Source organism: Podarcis cretensis (assembly GCF_951804945.1).
Source record: "Podarcis cretensis genome assembly, chromosome: 14".
Lineage (NCBI taxonomy): Eukaryota > Metazoa > Chordata > Lepidosauria > Squamata > Lacertidae > Podarcis > Podarcis cretensis.
In genome coordinates, this window is record NC_137183.1 from 40873806 (window position 1) to 40891938 (window position 18133).

The following is an 18133-nucleotide window of genomic DNA, read 5'->3' on the forward strand; positions in this document are numbered from 1 at the left end:
ATTTATCTACTTGCACCCGGAGGTGCTTTCGAACTGCTAGGTTGGCAGGCGCTGGGACCGAGCAGCGGGAGCGCACCCCGCCGCAGGGATTCGAACCGCCGACCTTTCGATCGGCAAGTCCTAGGCGCTGAGGCTTTCAACCCACAGCGCCACCTGCGTCCCTATTATTTGGATATACGCTACTAAAAGGGAGGTGCGGTTACCTGCTTGCCGTCCACGCTGAACTGAAGCCACCTCCTACAAATGGTGCCATTCTTTTCTGAAATTAAATCCACTACCGTCCTGGCAGGTATGCCCAAACGAAGGCTGCTTTTGATATTATGGGTCAGCAACGCATGCAGCTCTTGTCTGGTCTGTGAGAAATTGTATCAAAGAAGATCAGGTGAGGAGTGTGGGAAAGGCCCGTTTGTCTGTTGTCCTGAGAAAGGGGCCTGGCCACAGTGAAGAGACACAGGAGGCCTGCAGTAAAATGTTGCAGCATGGAGGGCTCCCATTCCAGGTTCCAACCTGCCAGCCATATCACCTTCCAAGATATGCCATTTTCCTCTCCCTTCCAGGTTTCTCCCTGCCCTTCCCTTCAGGTGGGCGTAGTCTACTGGGGATGCCCCTTTTGTAACCATCTGCAGCTCCCCATTGGCTTTACTTGCACATGGTGCTAAGACATAGTTTGTTTTAACCATGGCTTGTTCAACAAACTACAAGCCGTCGCACAGATAAGCAAATGAGCCATGGATCTATCTCCACCAAAGGTTCGGCTAGATCTACACAGCTAAAAAAACCACAACGCTCCAAAAATATGCTCTGCAAAAAACCATTGTAAAACTCACAATTGAAAATATCACTGAATTGTGACTTCAGCTCTGGTATCACATTTATAACGCTGTATTTTGACTAACGTAACTGAGTCTTTGATTCGTTTCTCACCTGCCTTGCACCTTTTTAGCTTAGTAAGTGTCTGGGGAGGTACAGCAAATAGAAAAACAACCACGTAACATGTCAGCTTGATTACTTACAGCCACTGCTTTTAAAACGAGGAATCCATGTAAACTATTTTCACCTGCAGTAAACAATGCTTGAGAATCCAGGTACGTTTTATTGATTAAAATATGCCCTGACCCATCTATTTTCACCGGGACTCCAAGATCCTGCCATGAAATAAAATATTCAAGTTAGCTTCATAAAAAAGAGGGTTTAATAACAGTGTCTTAACATGGCCTGAAGCTGGTTCATGGAGTTTTACTGCACAAGAAGATGGAAGCCAACTACTCTTCCTCCTAAATCTCCAACAGCATGGAATTTATGTGTAAGCGATTCAAAGTGGAACTGTACACTGTGTCATCGTTGGCTGGATTGTGCCTTCCACTTCTCTAAAGAGGGGAAAGAGCCATGGCCTAGTGATAAGAGCATCTGCATTGCATGCAGAAGACCCTACCGCCAATCCTTGAAATCTCCAGGTAGGGTTGGGAGAACCCCCTGTCTGAAACCCTGAAACTCCCCGTCAATTTACAGAGCTAGATGGACCAATGGTCTGGCAATATAAGGCAGCTTCTTATGTCCCGAGGAAGGGTTACAGCTCAGAGGCAAAGCATCTACTTTGCATGCAGAAGGTCCTAGATTCAATCTCCGGTGTCTCCAGGTAATGCTAGGAGAATGCTCAGGAAGACCTGGGAAAGACCTCTTCCTAGGACCCCAGAGCATAGCTGCCAACGTTTCCCTTTTTTAAGGGAAATTCCCTTATTCCGAATAGGATTCCTAACAAGAAAAGGGAAAAGTTGACAGCTATGCCCCTCAGAACTGCTGCCAGTCCTGGAGAAGATGAGCAAACAGGCTGACCTCATTTAGTCAGCTTCCAAATTCATGCAAAAGACTTAACCTGGATTTTCCAGGTTTGGAATCTGGCAACATGTCCTCCTTGTCTTTAGAAAGGTCTCTAGGGGTTATGGCTTGGATTTGTTCTGTTTTTCATTGTGTGTGTATGCAGATGGAGCATCTTGTCAAAAGGGGACCTTCTTTTTCATGGCAGGCAGTACCTGTATTGCTTTGCAGTTGTTCTCTACTGATCCTTGCCATTGGAATTGGTTTTCTGCATGAAAGACCAAATTGGCTTGGAGTTGACGAGGGTTTGACTCAAGGCCTAAGCTAATGTCATGCCTGATCTGTTTTCCCACAATTTACCGACAGCTCATTTTCTTCTGGGATCCCTCTTGGGGTGACAGACCATGTGGCACTTCAGTTTCTAACGTGACCTTTGCCTGGCACTTGATCCTCACTTCAAAGTGAGGGCGCTCCCTGGCACTCATCTGTCTGAACAGATCCAGTCAATGGTGAGATGCAAAACGCATTTCACAGCCTGTAAACCCATTTGGAGGCTATCATTGTCAAGGGTTCTTCTTCCTGGGTACGTCTTGAGGAACAAAAATGATTCCATTTCAAACGCGGGGATCAACAGATTGTAACTCTGTCCCTCTGGCCAAATTTCTCACAGATTTTTTTTTTAATCTAACAGTGATTATGCAGGTGAGCTGCCATGAGACTCTTAAAAATAAACTTAAAAGCTGCAGCTTTAAAGGGGGTAAGTTTGATCGGAGAAGTGGCTAGGGCTAGGAGAAAGATTTTATCCTATTTGCATTTAAAGCCAAATCTATCAAATTCATGCTTTCGAAATATGTGTGTGTGTGTGTGTGTGTGTGTGTGTGTGTATATATATATATATATATATATATATATGGGCCAAAATACAACCATCATTCAAGATTCAAAATGTGATTTAATCTGCTAACATCTGTACACAGGCAAGACCTTTTCCTCCTCCTCTTCCTTTTATTGTTCAACATAATTTGTTTTTTTATACACAATTCATAACTTTTTAATGGTGCAGTGGTACCTCAGGTTACGAACTTAATTCGTTCTGGAGGTCCATTCTTAACCTGAAACTGTTCTTAAGCTGAGGTACCACTTTAGCTAATGGGGCCTTCATTGCTGCCACGCTGCTGCCGCACAATTTCTGTTCTCATCCTGAAGCAAAGTTCTTAACCTGAGGTACTATTTCTGGGTTAGCAGAGTCTGTAACCTGAAGTGTCTGTAACCTGAAGCATCTGTAACCCGAGGCAGCACTGTATTCGCTTCACTTCAAAGCCAATGGCAGGCACAACCATCCGCTGACTGGTTGTCAAGTAAGAAGGCAGGCAGGTGGGTCCTGGCTGAGGTCAGACTGAGGTTATTGGGGCCTGAATGGGCCAACCTCCTGCACTGGCGCCATCCCTGGCAATCTCCTGTCTCACATCACCATCCACTGTGCTTCTCCAGGGGTGGCATAATGCAATATTTGCAATATAAATGTAAACAAAGACCAACACTTGTGCCGTTGAGTGAATGGCATGGTCTGCCTTTAGGTGTAAGACAGCTCTCTCTCTTTTTTAAGCTCAGATTGATTATCTGAAAAATAATCAAGCCAGTTTCTAGAGTGCCATGTTTTGCTTTAGAACCAGAAAGGAACCAGGTACGACCTGCAAAACGGTACAATCTGTTTCCATCTCCAGGGCCCATTCAGTCTGGTTTTGGGGTCTGATTTCTCCTTGTGCTTCAAGCTTGCAGTTTCCGTTGTGCAGCAAGATAAGTCCATTGAGGACGGAGCCATTTGTCACGGAGAGGTGGAGTGAGTTGTCCGGAGGCAGCCCTAGATCGTAGAGGTAGGGGAAAGAGTGACCCAGCGATCCTTGCACGGTATATTTGTCTACAGAAGACACCTCCAGCTGCACATCAGCGGTTTTGCCATCACACCAGAAGTGTGTTGCTAAACTGACATTGTAGATGTTCATGAGGAACGAACCCCTGGAGACTAGTTTCTGGGGTAACTCCATTTTCTAGGAAAGAGAAAAGACAGGGGAGAGCTCAGTTTAGTCTTAGCCTATGTAGAATCTATTCTCCAGAGCATGAGTTGCCAATCTTTTACACCCCCAGGGAATTTCGGATATTTGAGGGAGTACTGTGGGTGCCACTCTCACTTTTTGCCCCTCTCCCAGATCAGCCTCCCCCTCCCCACAATCAGGAGATAGAAAGAGAGAAACTGTACATGGATGCAAACACTTTGCTCTTCCAAGGGATCTGGTAAAAGTTGGCTCCAGAAGAATTAGTCCGAGCCTTGAAAAGCACACAAAGCTGAAAGAGGAAGTGGGAAAGGGTATAACTCTTCCAACTTCCTCCTTCAACTCTGTACTTTTCAAGAGAGAAAAAGGTAACCAATCTCAACACCCCATGGCAAAAGGGACAGTGAGAGAGCTAGGTAGGTGTGGGTGGGTTTCAAAGACCTCATGGGCAACAAGGGAAGACTTCAAGGGCACCTCAAGGGTGCCTCCAACTCTAGAAAATATGCTCCAACCCATCAGTTGGGGTGGCGATAGTAAATAATCACCTCCAGAAGGTCACATTTATTTAGAAGAATAACTTTCCATTCTGCAGCGGTGACTTCACCCTCTCTATTCACTTCTCCATTGCCTGTTAACTTGCATTTCCCAAGAGTGGCCTCCAGAAGGCCTTTGTACTCGTCCGCTTTCACAGCAGCTGCTTTTATCCTGCTCTCCTGGGCAAGACCCAGAGAGCTGAGGTAAGGCCAGGCGTGCCTGAGGCCGATTTCCAAACTGTGCTGAGGGTTGCAGGCAGCGTGGATACGGAACTGAGCAAAGGTGGCGTTGGAAATGACCTCTCCAACCACGTCGGCTGTGCAGTTGGCAGTCCCCACTGACCCGCTGAGCAAAACTCTCGTCGGGGCCTAAAACAGAGAAGAAGGAGGCTGTCGGCTCGCCGCAACCAGCGGGCCACACTGATCTGGAAAGATGCACTGTTGCCTTCTGCCATGCACATTCTAAAAGCGGAGGTGAAATCCGGCCCCCCATGCCCATTGATACGGCCCTTGAAACTCCCTCCAGGCAGCACTCCCCCCGCCCCAGCACTCCCTGATATTGACTCCTATTCTAAGTGGTTTTGCCTGCCTGGAGTGTGTCCTTGCACTCTGATCACACCTCTTGCTTGCCTGGATAGAGGATAGAGAGGGGGACGTCTGTGGAACAGGCAGTACAGTGGTACTCTGTACAGTGTGCAGTACAGTGGTACCTCTGGTTAAGAACTTAATTCATGCCGGACGTCCGGTCTTAACCTGAAACTGTTCTTAACCACTTTAGCTAATGGGGCCTCCCGCTGCCACTGTGCCACAGCTGCACGATTTCTGTCCCCTTCCTGAAGCAAAGTTCTTAACCCAAGGTAATATTTCTGGGTTAGCAGAGTCTGTAACCTGAAGCATATGTAACCTGAAGTGTATGTAACCTGAGGCACCACTGTACACATGAAGAGGCCCAGCAAAAAAGGCCTTTCATGATCTGGCCAGCAGAAGCTCTGAAGAGGCAAAAGATGCCCTCGCGATTGGGACATGCTTCTTTCTACCTGGAAAGAGGGGCAATGGCTGTGAACGCCGAGGCTCCATGCTGCGCCAGGCCTCCTTCCAAACCGTCCCACACCTGAAAGCCTGCACAGCCCGCTCATCAGTTCCAAGCTCAGGGCCGCTCCATTCCCCAACTGGGCGACTCCATGTAATCAGTTCCTGGCTGGGAAGCGGGCCTTAGTCCATGCTGGGACACGGTGGCTGAGCAGCTAATCCAGCTCTAGTTTGGGTCCCAAGCAGCCACCGCTACCATTTGCATTGGCTTCCCATCCACAGTGCAGTTAATTTGGGCTCTTACGGAAAACGCATCAAACACCAAAATCCCATTGCTTTGCACCTCTTCTGGCACAGATGTTCCTCTCTGTTCCTGCTCCTCCCAGTGGTGTAACCACACCCAAGGGATCTCTGATGGGCTGCTCTGCAGCAGGAATTGCCCGCTCACGATGAGGCAGTTTGGACCGCTTTCCATGTCTAGCTTACAAATGAGGCACATTTTTCGGGTTTCACCTGTCACTGCCAGAGACAACCTCCTGCTGCCTTGGCTTCTAGGGAAACCCCACACTTTGGGGTTCCACTCCACTGCAGCCAGGAAGGAGCCCTCACATTTTGCTCTCAGTTTAAGCAGCCTGAGCCCTCGGTTGCTTGAAGATCCCACGTTGCCTTCATAAATGCATTTTTCTGTACCATAGACCCCTCTCACCTCTGCTGTGAGCATCAAACTGGGGATGTGTGGGTTCGCCAAGGAGACAAATCCATACCACTTTAACAGGGGTTCTGCTGTCACTTCTAATTCAGAACAAACCCCCCCACCCATCTGTGGTGAGATTAAAAATAGTCATACACTTATTACCCTTTGGATTGATGAGTTTTTTAACCTGTAAATTCCCTGGGATGTTGAGTGAGCAGAGATACTTGAAAGTCTGCACCCAGAGGCCATTCAATTCATATTGATCTCCATGCCTTAAACAACCCCCAATGCTCAGACTCTCTTTACTGCAGACAGTGCAATGCTGTTGACCAAGCTTTGAGAATGAACCTTGTACCTCCACTGAGTGATTTGCAACCTCTCCGTGACAATGGCCAGAAAGCTGATGAGATGTGGATTCTCCATCACACTGGACCTGCAGAATATCAGTAAAAAAATAGTAAATTCTCTAACGGCTACAGAAATGTGGAGAATGGAATTTAAGGTTGGAAAAATAAGAAACGGAGAGGACTGATATTGGCAGATCCGCCCATTCCTAGTAAACACACCCACTCATACACAAAGCTGAAATGAAATATAATTGCAGCAATGAGATACTTTGTTTTCTTTGCTGCAGCTCAACATTTCACAACGCTTGAATTCGGTGCCCACCCAATACTATTATTTGTCTTGCTGCCTGCTATTTAACCTAAGTCACATAGCTTACAGAACGATTTACAAATCTAACGTTCATTCCAATGTAAGGTAAAGGTAAAGAGACCCCTGACCGTTAAGTCCAGTCGCATACGACTCTGGGGTTGCAGCAGTGGTGTAGCGTGGGGGGTGCAGGGGGGGCCGGCCGCACCGGGCACAACATTTTGGGGGGGCGCGCTCGCACTCGCACCTCTCTGCCCCTACCTGGCTCACTCACTCTCTCTCACTGCTGTGCGAATCCGATCTGAGCCGCCTGGTCGCCGCCCACTGTGGAGGGGGGGGTGCCAGGCATGCGGGTTAGGGGGCGCAAATTACTTGCCTTGCCCCGGGTGCTGACAACCCACGCTACGCCACTGGGTTGCAGCACTCATCTCGCTTTACTGGCTGAGGGAGCCAGCGTTTGTCTGCAGACAGCTTCCAGGTCATGTGGCCAGCATGACTAAGCTGCTTCTGACAAACCAGAGCAACGCACGGAAACACCGTTTACCTTCCCGCTGGAGTGGTACCTATTTATCTGCTTGCACTTTAAAGTGCTTTCAAACTGCTAGGTTGGCAGGAGCAGGGACCGAGCAATGGGAGCTCACCCCGCTGTGGGGATTCAAACCGCTGACCTTCTGATCGGCAAGCCCTAGGTTCTGTGGTTTAGACCACAGCGCCACCCGCATTTACAAATCTTACATTCATTCCAATGTAAGGAAGCGCCAAAACAATGCAAAAGAAGTCATTAATTCAGTAGCATTTGCAGACTTAAACCCCCCCCAAACAAACCAGCAATGTGGTCAACTAACCCGTACTAATGGTGGAATGGTGTGAATCAGGAGTCCCACGTCATGGTAAAGAAAAAGGGAAAACCCTGTGGTGCTATTGGTGCCTTGCTTCTCCAATTCAATCTTGAATTCTTCTTCACCAGCCTGGGCTGCCACTCTCATTGCCATCTTCTCGCTGAAATTCTAACCAGAGGCAAAAGGCTGATGTGCAGAGAAGGACCAGACATCTTAACGGGCAATAATACTATGCTAGACAATACTCAGCCTTTCAGCCACCCCCGTGAACTGCCTTTCATCTGCCGGCATTCCAAAAATGGTCACAGAAACTACACATCTTTGTACCCAAAGTGTTTTTGCCTGCCTGGAATGAGTGCGTGAACTTTGATCAAGCCTCTTGCTTCCCTGGGTGGAGGATAGAGAGGGGTCCCTGAAGAAAGTAGCCTACCGTATCAAAGTAATATTTACATTGGGGGCTCCACCTGCTTTTGCCTCTGGCTCCACCCACCACTGGAATGTGACCCCCAGAAGGGAATGTGGCTCTTGGGCTATTCTAAACAAACTTTAGAACCCCTGTTCTAAAGTCGTCGAGTTATGCGCTGTTATGTTATGACTCGCTGCGGGACGACGACGACTGAGGAGGAGGCGGAGCTGGCCCCGCAGCATTAAGCTGCTAAACACGCCCCCCGGAGACACCTGGCTGGCTGCCTCCGGTGGGCGTGGGCACCAGCCAGGTGAGGAGGGGCGGGGGCCACGGCCCCTGGCCAGGAGGTGGAGCTCGGGCTCCCGCCCACAACCACTCCCCTCTCTTCCAGGGAGGAGAGTCTTTATGTACTGAGTTGAATAGGATCCAAAATGCAGCAGTCTGATTGGTCCTAGAACAATAGGACCCAGAATGCAGCAGTCTGATTGGTCCACAGGAGCCACCCAATCCAGCTCCAGGTGGAAGTGAATCCACAACCTGATTGGCCTACAGGAGAATCCCAGAATTAGCCAATCACGTGCAGCCCATTGTGTAAATAATGTACTGTATTTTCGCTCTATAACACGCACCTGACCATAACACGCACATCGTTTTTAGAGGAGGAAAACAAGGGAAAAAACATTCTGAATGAAACAGTGGATGTATCATTTTTGTGCTTCATGCTGTGGCCACAGACATGTGATCTGATGGTGAATTTGGGGTGACCCAATGCAAAAATCCTGAGAATCCCTGTGGATCCATGCTTTGTAACCACGTTTTTGCACCATTGCAGCCCCAGGCAACAGTGGGTACGTGATTTTTGGGGGGCAGGCTGTAGCCATGGACATGCTATGTGATCTGATGGTGAATTTGAGGTGACCCAATGCAAAGATCCTGAGGATCCATGTGGATCCATGCTTTGTAACCATGTTTTTGCACCATTGCAGCCCCAGGCAACAGTGGGTGCGTGATTTTTGGGGGGCAGGCTGTAGCCATGGACATGCTATGTGCTCTGGTGGTGAATTTGGGCTGACCCAATGCAAAGATCCTGAGAATCCATGTGGATCCATGCTTTGTAACCACATTTTTGCACCATTGCAGCCCCAGGCAACAGTGGGTACGTGATTTTTGGGGGGCAGGCTGTAGCCATGGACATGCTATGTGATCTGATGGTGAATTTGAGGTGACCCAATGCAAGGATCCTGAGGATCCATGTGGATCCATGCTTTGTAACCATGTTTTTGCACCATTGCAGCCCCAGGCAACAGTGGGTGCGTGATTTTTGGGGGGCAGGCTGTAGCCATGGACATGCTATGTGCTCTGATGGTGAATTTGGGCTGACCCAATGCAAAGATCCTGAGGATCCATGTGGATCCGTGCTTTGTAACCATGTTTTAAGTGGGGAGGGAAGGAAAAATATAGAAGGGACAAGGAGCATGAGAGGGGTGTGCGGAGAAGCAGCTGGCTAAGAATGCAGGAGAGGGGTTTAAAGGGGGGGGGGAAAGGAAGGCAAAAGTCCACCCACCCACTCAAGCCAGCCCCCCTCTCTCTCTCTCTCTCTCTCTCTCTCTCTCTTATCTGCATGTTTTCCGCTGCCTGCGAGTCCCCAGACGCAGCAGCAGCAGCAGCAGCACCACCGGAGTGGACGCTCTGCTTTCCTCTCTACTTGCCTGGAGGGGAGGGGTTGCCTGGAGGGGAGGGGATTTCATTGCTCTTTGTTCCGTCTGAGCAAACAGCAACTGAAACAGAACAGGGTGGGCAGTAAGACCCTGAGGCAAAATGCAGGAAAGCAGCAGCCTTCTCTCCTCCGTGACGGCACAATATGATTTTTGCCTGATTTTTGCCATGCACTTGGGACAAACGGCTCCAGGGACCACACATTCGCTCTATAACATGCACAGACATTTCCCCTTACTTTTTAGGAGAAAAAATCTGCGTGTTATAGAGGGAAAAATACGGTAAATACTGTAAAGCAGACATTCTGGGGGAACTTCCATTCCTCCTCACCACTATGAACTGAATAAAGAGCATGAAATCCACTCTCGACTCTGAGTATATTTCATGCGCTAAGCAAGCAATTGTGTTGGGGACTTTCCAAAAATTCATATTCCAATAATTTGGTCACCCCAATACCCAAAGATAGCAAGGGAAGAAGGAGAAGCCCAATCCCTGGAGGGGAAAGGGGAGTTCATTGCCGCTGTTCTCTAGACAGGTTTAGAAGCCCTCCAGAAGAACTCACTCAATATATCAGAGAAAGGCAGGATGTGAGGAGGCAGGACTTCCTGTCTTTGAGGCAACATTTGGTTTATAAGCAACCCCTCTCCTCTAGCCATGCAAACAAAAGGCATTTCAGGGGCACATTCCAGCCAGGCAAAAGCCCCCAAGGAGGGCATGGGGCAGATTCAGCCTGGGGAGGGGCATGGCCCAGAAAAGGTCCTGAGGGCCAGAAAGAGAGGCCTGGAGGACCATATTTTGACCTGATTTTCCCAACCCCCCCGTCAATAGCATTGTTCTCCTTACTTGGAAATGGCAGGTAGACTCTATGCGGAAAGGGATCCCATGATTATTCAGCTCTGGAATGTTGTGGCTGAAGTTTGCAATGATCTGGGCTTGAAGGGTTTCCGAGGGCCGCTGCTCAGCTCCAGCTGCTGCAGCCATCTTTCTGCTACCTCCTTGCAGCTTCAGAGTTACTGTGCTGTTAGTACTGAAGTGGCCATATGTGGCCAGGATGCTACTTTCTGTGGGAAGCCAAAGAGAAAGAGGGAGATTAAGCAAAGCACATTGGATGCACAGAGACACATATACAGAAAAGAGTCAGGAACAACGGGTAGCTTGCTTTGGGGTTTCGATAGGTGATTAGTTGTAAAGGCACATTCTGAGTCTTCAGAAGCTCAGGGGAGGGAAATCCTTTCTTTGTTGAGGGCCACATTTTCTTTGGGGTGAGCTGTCAGTGGAAGCATGCTGGTGGCGGGGGGGAGGTAGGACTAAAACAAGAGGTGAGCATGGCCCCAGTCAAAAGTGGGTCAGATACGTCTTCTCTCTTTGTCTGCCATTCCCTTTATGCCTGTTTCCTGCCATCCTCCTCAAATTCCCCTAAGGGCCATGCCATGTTCTAACAGGGCAGGGATTCTGAATCATATGGGGAATTGCCCTCTAGACTCTCCTCAGGCTAACAGCCTTTACTAGCTCTGCTTCACATTTTCCTTGAGTGTTTTTGCCTTGCTGGAATGGGCCTTTGAACTCTGAATATGCTACCACCATGCCCTAGACATCATGCCCCTATGTGAAAAACAAGTAAGCTATTGCTATTTTGGTTTTGTCATGCAAGCCTATAGGATTTCAGGAGATTTGTAAGTTCGTAATCACAATCTGGATTCGGACCCAGGGCAGGTTGGAATGGGTCTGGATTGGGTCCAATGCAGATTTACAAATCTGGGCCACAAATTGGATCCAAATGTTTGTGCGTGTCCATGCAGAGCCCTGCTAGATGCTACTGCTGCTTCTTTTTTGGGACGGCAAGGAAAGATTTCCTTTGCAGAACTCAGAGCAAGTCAACCCCATTCATTCTTGAATCTGCTCCAAATGCTGTTAACAGAAGCATGAAAGCTCATTCTCCTTGAGAGTGGCTGGCAAGGAATTAAACACTCATTCATATTCAATAGCACCATTATGCCACTGGAAAACTAGAGAAGACTCTTCAAGGGTAGAGCCTGTACTTTGAAGTTGTAACTAAAAACACACCTGTACTTTAAAGCTGACTTCAGAACTATTATTTCCCCTCCGCTTTGAGGTTTGGGATTTTTATTCACTGAGATGGCTCCAAGCCAGCTGAAATTATTGGAGTTTTTTAAGAGCCAGTCCCCCCACTCCAAACCCACACTGTGAATTAAATTGTACCTTAGAACTGAAAGGCAAGGATCAAAGCAAAGGTATAATGTAAAAAGCAGGCATTGTGGAAACATGGAAACAGCTCATTTCCCCTACACTTGCTTTTTAAAAAAAGTTGTTTTAAAGGAAACTGAACATAAAGATGGGTCCTTATGAGAGATTCAGGCACTTGCATTTCAAATTCAGTGTCTGAAAAGTTGTTGAATGTTGTTTCATTCCTTCTCTCAAAGAATCCTGGGAACTCTTGTTTACCCCTCACAGAGTTATAATTCCCAACAACCCTTAAGAAACAGCGCCCAAAATGGAAGGAGATAGAAATTTAGTAGGCTGTTTGGAGAAGTGCAGGCAGTCACAGAGTACTTCTCAAAGAAAAGGAGCTCCTCTTTCCAAATGGCATTCTACTGATCCCAAGAAACAGCCCAGTATTGGGTTGCATTTCATACCTGTGGTATAGAAATTACTGATGTTGTGGGCGGGCATCCCTGAGGCTCCAAGATGCTCCAGAATGATAATATTTGAGATATTAAGATGGAGAGCTCTCGTGTCCACCTGGATACTGGCCAAACCCTTCTGAATTCCTCTTCTGAGCTTGAGTTGCCCTCGGAACTTTGCCTCTCTTGGGAAAGCCCTGCTACCATTCTGAGTCACAGCCACTGCGATGTTATGAAAGCTCTCGTTTCCAAACACGTTTCTGTTCCGGATGTGTGCTCCAAACACTGACTGGTTAACCATGATGTTCATGATGCCTGTTAGACAGAAGGAAGGCTGTGGTCCAGTATATCTGAAGGAGCGTCTCCACCCTCATTGTTCTGCCCGGACACCAAGGTCCAGCTTCGAGGGCCTTCTGGCAGTTCCTTCACTGCGAGAAGTGAAATTACAGGGAACCAGGCAGAGGGCCTTCTCGGTAGTGGCACTTGCCCTGTGGAACGCCCTTCCACCAGATGTCAAAGGGAACAACAACCACCAGACTTTTAGAAGACATCTGAAGGCAGCCCTGTTTAGGGAAGCTTTAAATGTTTGATGCATTACTGTATTTTGATATTTTGTTGGAAGCTGCTCAGAGTGGCTGAGGAAACCCAGCCAGATGGGTGGGGTATAAATAATAAATTGTTGTTGTTGTTGTTGTTGTTCCCAAAATGAATACTTACAGCCACATAGACAGTCTGGCCAAGGCTACTTGATCCAGAATGTGACCTGATTCCCCATCCTGTCTTGGATGATGACATCCATTGGTCTCTTTGCCTGCACCAGAACAGGACTCTGACTGCAGCCTATCTTGGACCTCAGTCAAGGCCAGACAATGCCCTACCTGCTCAAGAAGGATATGAATGCTTGTTCTGAACTTTGCAGTAAAGCAATACCTTCACGGATGTTGTTTTTGTGCTTGAGAGAGCCATCCAGGGAAAGGTCCTGGGGTATGACGTGCTTTAAGCTGAGAACATTGTGCCGGAAACTGCCATGGAGGGTCAGCACCAGACCCCCTTTCTGCTCCTTGGATCCCACAATGCCCAGGTGAAAGGCATTGTGATTCAGCTTCACTGCAGAAGACAGCATAGCTCTGGAGGCAAGAAGGAAGGCAATGCAAGCAGTCAGTAGACATAGCCATGGAAGGACAGCTCTGTGATCTTCACTGCTGAACCACGGCTACCTAAAGCAGGGATGGGGAATCTGTGGCCTTTGTAAAAGCAAGTGGATGGTTGGAGGGCAGTTGCACTACATGCAGCAGAAGCATGTAACTGGCAAACTGGTTTAATAAGTCAAGGTTCTTGGCTTATCATGACATATACAGAGCCCGCTGGATCAGGTCAATGGCCCATTTAGTTCAGCATCGTGTTCTCACAGTGAGCAGCCAGATGCCCACAGGACGCCTGCAAGCAGGACCTGAGTGCAAAAGCACACTCCCCATGTGTGATTCCCAGCAGCTGGTATTCCAGGAGCTACCGCCTCCAACCCTGGAGGTACAGCTAATCCATTGTGAGCCAGTAGCCACCAACAACTTCATCCTCCATGCATTTGTCTAAGCCTATTTTTAAGCCACCCGTTGGTGGCCCTCATCAGTGGTGTAACGTGGGTTGCCAGCACCTGGAGCCAGGCGGAGGGGTGGGTGGGAGGGAAATGGACAGAGTATGCACATGCTTTCAACTGGCTAAGGCGTCACCCAGGAAATGATAGCCGTAAAGTTAAGAAAAGAGTTGTTGCGTTGTCAGGAGAGGCCACTTCCTGGTTTGCATAAGGAAGCCATTTTCAATGGATCCCAGTGACGGAAGCATGCAGCTGTATTGAGGTAGCACCGGGTGTCGAAATTTTGCACCCCTAACAAATTTTGCATCTGGGGCAAGCACCCCTGTCACCCCCATGCTATGCCACTGGCCCTCACTACGTCTTGTGGGAGTAAAATCCATAGTTTTAACTTGTAGCCACGAGCCATGTTAAGAGGTACTGTCCTCTGTCTTGGGCTTGGCATTCCATAGCTGTGGGGCCACGAGAGAAGAGGCCTTGTCCTGTTCCCCTGCCAGAGAGCAGGTTCAGAGCTGAATAATCTGAGCTCAGGTATAGAACCTATTCTGAGTGCCAAGGCTCAGCCTTTAACAGGTAGAACAGAACATCCCCTGAGTACATGCAGCATAATTTTCCAGTGGGGCTCCATAGTTCTGATATATATTGAACATCACACCTGATTATTTTATTAGTTTGCTTTGAACCATATTTTGAGTTGTGCCCCCTTATTTATTGTATAACTGATGATGATATTTGGCTACAAAATGAAGGTTTGGGCTACAGCCCCAGTTGCTGCTTTCTTTACCTGGTTGGCGACATCTTGCCATTGAACTGCAGCCACAAATATCTGAACTGCGTCAGAATTGCCTGTCTTAGGAGAGTGCTCACTCTGATGCTTCCAGCATCCTTCCTCATCTCACCATTGAAGTCCGCCTCCAGCAACACAATATCCTTTCTGCCAGAGTGAAGGCAAAAGGATCCATTGAGACCATTCCTGCCGTATCGGTTTGTGGTGGCATGGGCCTAAGGGCAGGAAAAAAAACAAAACAAGCAATCCATGGGTCAACTGGGGCGCAGCCCGACCAAGGATAAGTCCCATCCTTCCCCACCCCAAATCTCAAAGCCAAATCTGTCATTTTTTTGTTTCCCTCAGTTTCTCGTTTTCCAAACTTACATTCCTTTCTCCACATTTTCACATCAGTTTGCTATTTTTTTTTAAAAAAAAACAACACTTCATGAAATTCATCAGCATTTTAGTGTGAATTTTCCCCAATACATACATTTTTATTGCAATTTTACCCAACATTCATGCAGAGGGCAGGTTGAGATCTAGTATTCATACACTACAGGTGGGTAGATTTCTATGGAACATAAGTTTCTCATGGGCAGGCTGGCCCTGAGCAGGAGGTGAGACAAGATGGCCTCCAAGCCCCTCTCACTCTGTGATTCTTAGGATTCTGTTACTTTGTTTTCACCCCAGATCAGAATCTGAGCTGGAGAAAACCCTGAAGATTGACAACTCCGGCAACTATCACATCATTTCAGCAAAGCAAAACGTAGGGGGAAAGAAAGGAGAAGACTAAACATAAATTGCTGCTGTTGCTGTTGGGGAATATGAATTTTGGTACCTGAAAACTTGGAGGAAAGTTTGATTGATTCGAGTGAGAAAATTGTGAATAAAATCCAAACCCAGTCTTGGTTCCATTCAGCCAAGCTGTAAACTGTTGATACAGAAGAGTACATTCAGACACGGGGAATATTATGTTAGCTTTCTTGATTATACATCTACCACTTCCATCCCATTTTCTAAAGCTCCTTTCGTGCTGCAGTATCTGTTGGGTTATGAAGCTGTGGCTTTCTGACTGATATACTGGCACATCATGCTAAATTTCATTAACACCAGTGGGCATGATGTGACATGGCAATAGACATCGTTGGACAACATTGCTGCTCCCCCTTTCAGCACATGCATGCTTCTGTTCCAGCCTCGCCCTTGGGTTAATAGAAGGTTCCAACCATGGATAGTATTGGCTGCAATCATAATTACAGAGGGTAGGTTAAAATGGACAAATGTTTACATTGCAATGACTTGGAAAAATGTCTGCTTGGAGACAGTTTCTGCCAATATTTGTTTGCCCACACCTTCCAGTGCATTTTCCTCTCTCTTTCCTAGTGTCCGTGATTTTTTTTAAAAGTCGATTTGTTGCGCTACAATGACAAAGTGCTTCAATCCACACAAATTGTGCTTGAATCCCTCCCGCCTTTCTCAACATTGGGTGCCCAGATGTTTTTGAATCACATCTCCCATCATCCCTGACCACTTCCCATGCTGGCTAGGAATGATAGGAGTTGTTGTTGAACAACATCTAGGGACCCAAGGCTGAGAAAGTCTGGTCTAGAGGTCCTCTTAGTTGCATAAAAGACTAGTACGAAACCTGACCTGCGAAGTATCCTGTTGGTCGATAGTAGCTGTTATTGTCACACCGGATGTAAAATAAGCCAGTCCAGCTTCTCTTGAAAAGAGCTCCCCCCTCATAGCAACCAACTGTGGAAACTTGAGCTAGTAGGAAGGAAACCCCACAAGTTATCCCTTTCTTCAGATTAACAGAAGATCTTCTGACTCATCTTGCATGACTTTCCTGCAGTCCACATTATAGTCCCCCCAGGTTCCCCATTTGAAAGCCGTGGTTATTAAAGAAGTTAAAGTTTGTTGTCCAGGCAAGTAGAATGGCTACTTACGCATTGCAATAAATATATGTTACATAGAAATTTGTAAATGCTAATTCGTATGTATGGATGCTCATTTGAGACATATGGGCTGCATTCAATTCTCAGAGCACATCATTGAACATTACTAGCAGGTCCATTAATTTCTATGGGTCTACTCTGAGTAGGATAAGCACCAGCTTCAACACAATTACTATCATTTAAATATAAATGCATCTCACTCTAATGGAGAAGACTGTGACTGGACGAGCCTTGCTCAGACTGCTGTACAAGTGTTAACTCCTGGATTGGTGGCTTCAAAGCCTCTCCTGCTCTCCCTTCTCAGGTTTCCTTGATAGTTAAACTGGGCTTGGACCAGATAGCCCTTCAAATGGAGGCCTGACCACTGTAAAGGAGGACACACAGCAACCCTATAGACATGTCCTAATGCAGACACAACCCTATGGTCCTCTATGCTCATGGAAGCTCCACAGATATCTCTGGGGTCTGAGCAACAGGGATTGCAAGACCTGCTTCCGCACTGTAGTCGCACATAATACAATATGCTGGTGGTTGACTGGATGATAGCAGTCTTGGCCAACCTACTGCCTTCCAGATGTTTTAGACTAAGCCACCACCAGCCCCAGTCTGTAGAGAGCTGTAGTTCAAAACATCTGGATTTTAGATTGGCAAGCATAAGCTGATTTTTAATTTAATTAAATTATTAAATTTATATCCTGTCCATCCTTCCATAGAAGCCCACAGCTGGTTTTTTTTTAAAAAAACACCCCAGTTATCCTGATGAGAATAGAAAGAAATGAAACACAGCGAGCAACCTATACATTATTTGCCAAAACCCCCAGAAGTTAAGTGGGATGGAGACAGACAAAGAGAAGGTGGTGCTTCTTCTCTAAAAGGTAAGTACCTGGAATGCATGTGTCATATCCATTTGTACCAGGTGTTGGGACTCAGCCATGCTAGATTGGTTCTGGTATTTGCCCAGGAAGCTGAGAGCCTCTTTCCTGTTGACCTTTAGGGTCACTTCAATCTCCCATTTCACCTGTGGGTTGATATAATGAGTATTTAAAAGTGCCAGATCAGCAAAGCAGCACCTTTGTCTAAATCTGGAGAGACTGTCTACAGATCTAATGCATTAGAGACCATAACTTTGGTTAGGAGGGCTGGCAGCAGGATTTGGCAAGCAAGTGAGCAATGGCCAAACTGAGGACAGGAAGCAGCAGCATCTACTTCCTGTGAGCTCTCTGGATAGTTGTGCTAGTAGAGTGAGGGGTGGTGAGAGGGTCTTCAAACCACTCTCAGCACCCTTAACAGACTACTGTTCCCATGATTATTTGGGGGAAACCACAACTCTTTAAAGTGGTATAAAGGTAAAGGGACCCCTGACCACTATGTCCAGTCATGGCCGACTCTGGGGTTGTGGCGCTCATCTCTCTTTATTGGCTGAGGAAGCCGGCGTACAA

General features: G+C 47.3%; 1 protein-coding gene across 1 annotated transcript in view; it reads right to left on the minus strand.

The window, feature by feature from the left end:
* LOC307202404 (uncharacterized protein) overlaps nt 1-18133 on the minus strand; it is an 85357-nt gene that overhangs the window by 32282 nt on the left and 34942 nt on the right. Inside the window, exons 26-38 of the mRNA XM_079952291.1 lie at nt 17578-17712; nt 16387-16506; nt 15575-15667; nt 14752-14969; nt 13310-13506; nt 12392-12694; nt 10581-10798; nt 7622-7783; nt 6478-6555; nt 4412-4768; nt 3507-3863; nt 1014-1145; nt 204-353 (exon numbers count right to left, since the gene is read on the minus strand). Of these exons, the coding sequence (XP_079808417.1) occupies nt 204-353; nt 1014-1145; nt 3507-3863; nt 4412-4768; nt 6478-6555; nt 7622-7783; nt 10581-10798; nt 12392-12694; nt 13310-13506; nt 14752-14969; nt 15575-15667; nt 16387-16506; nt 17578-17712 (2520 nt within the window). The remainder of the gene's footprint in view (nt 1-203; nt 354-1013; nt 1146-3506; nt 3864-4411; nt 4769-6477; nt 6556-7621; nt 7784-10580; nt 10799-12391; nt 12695-13309; nt 13507-14751; nt 14970-15574; nt 15668-16386; nt 16507-17577; nt 17713-18133) is intronic.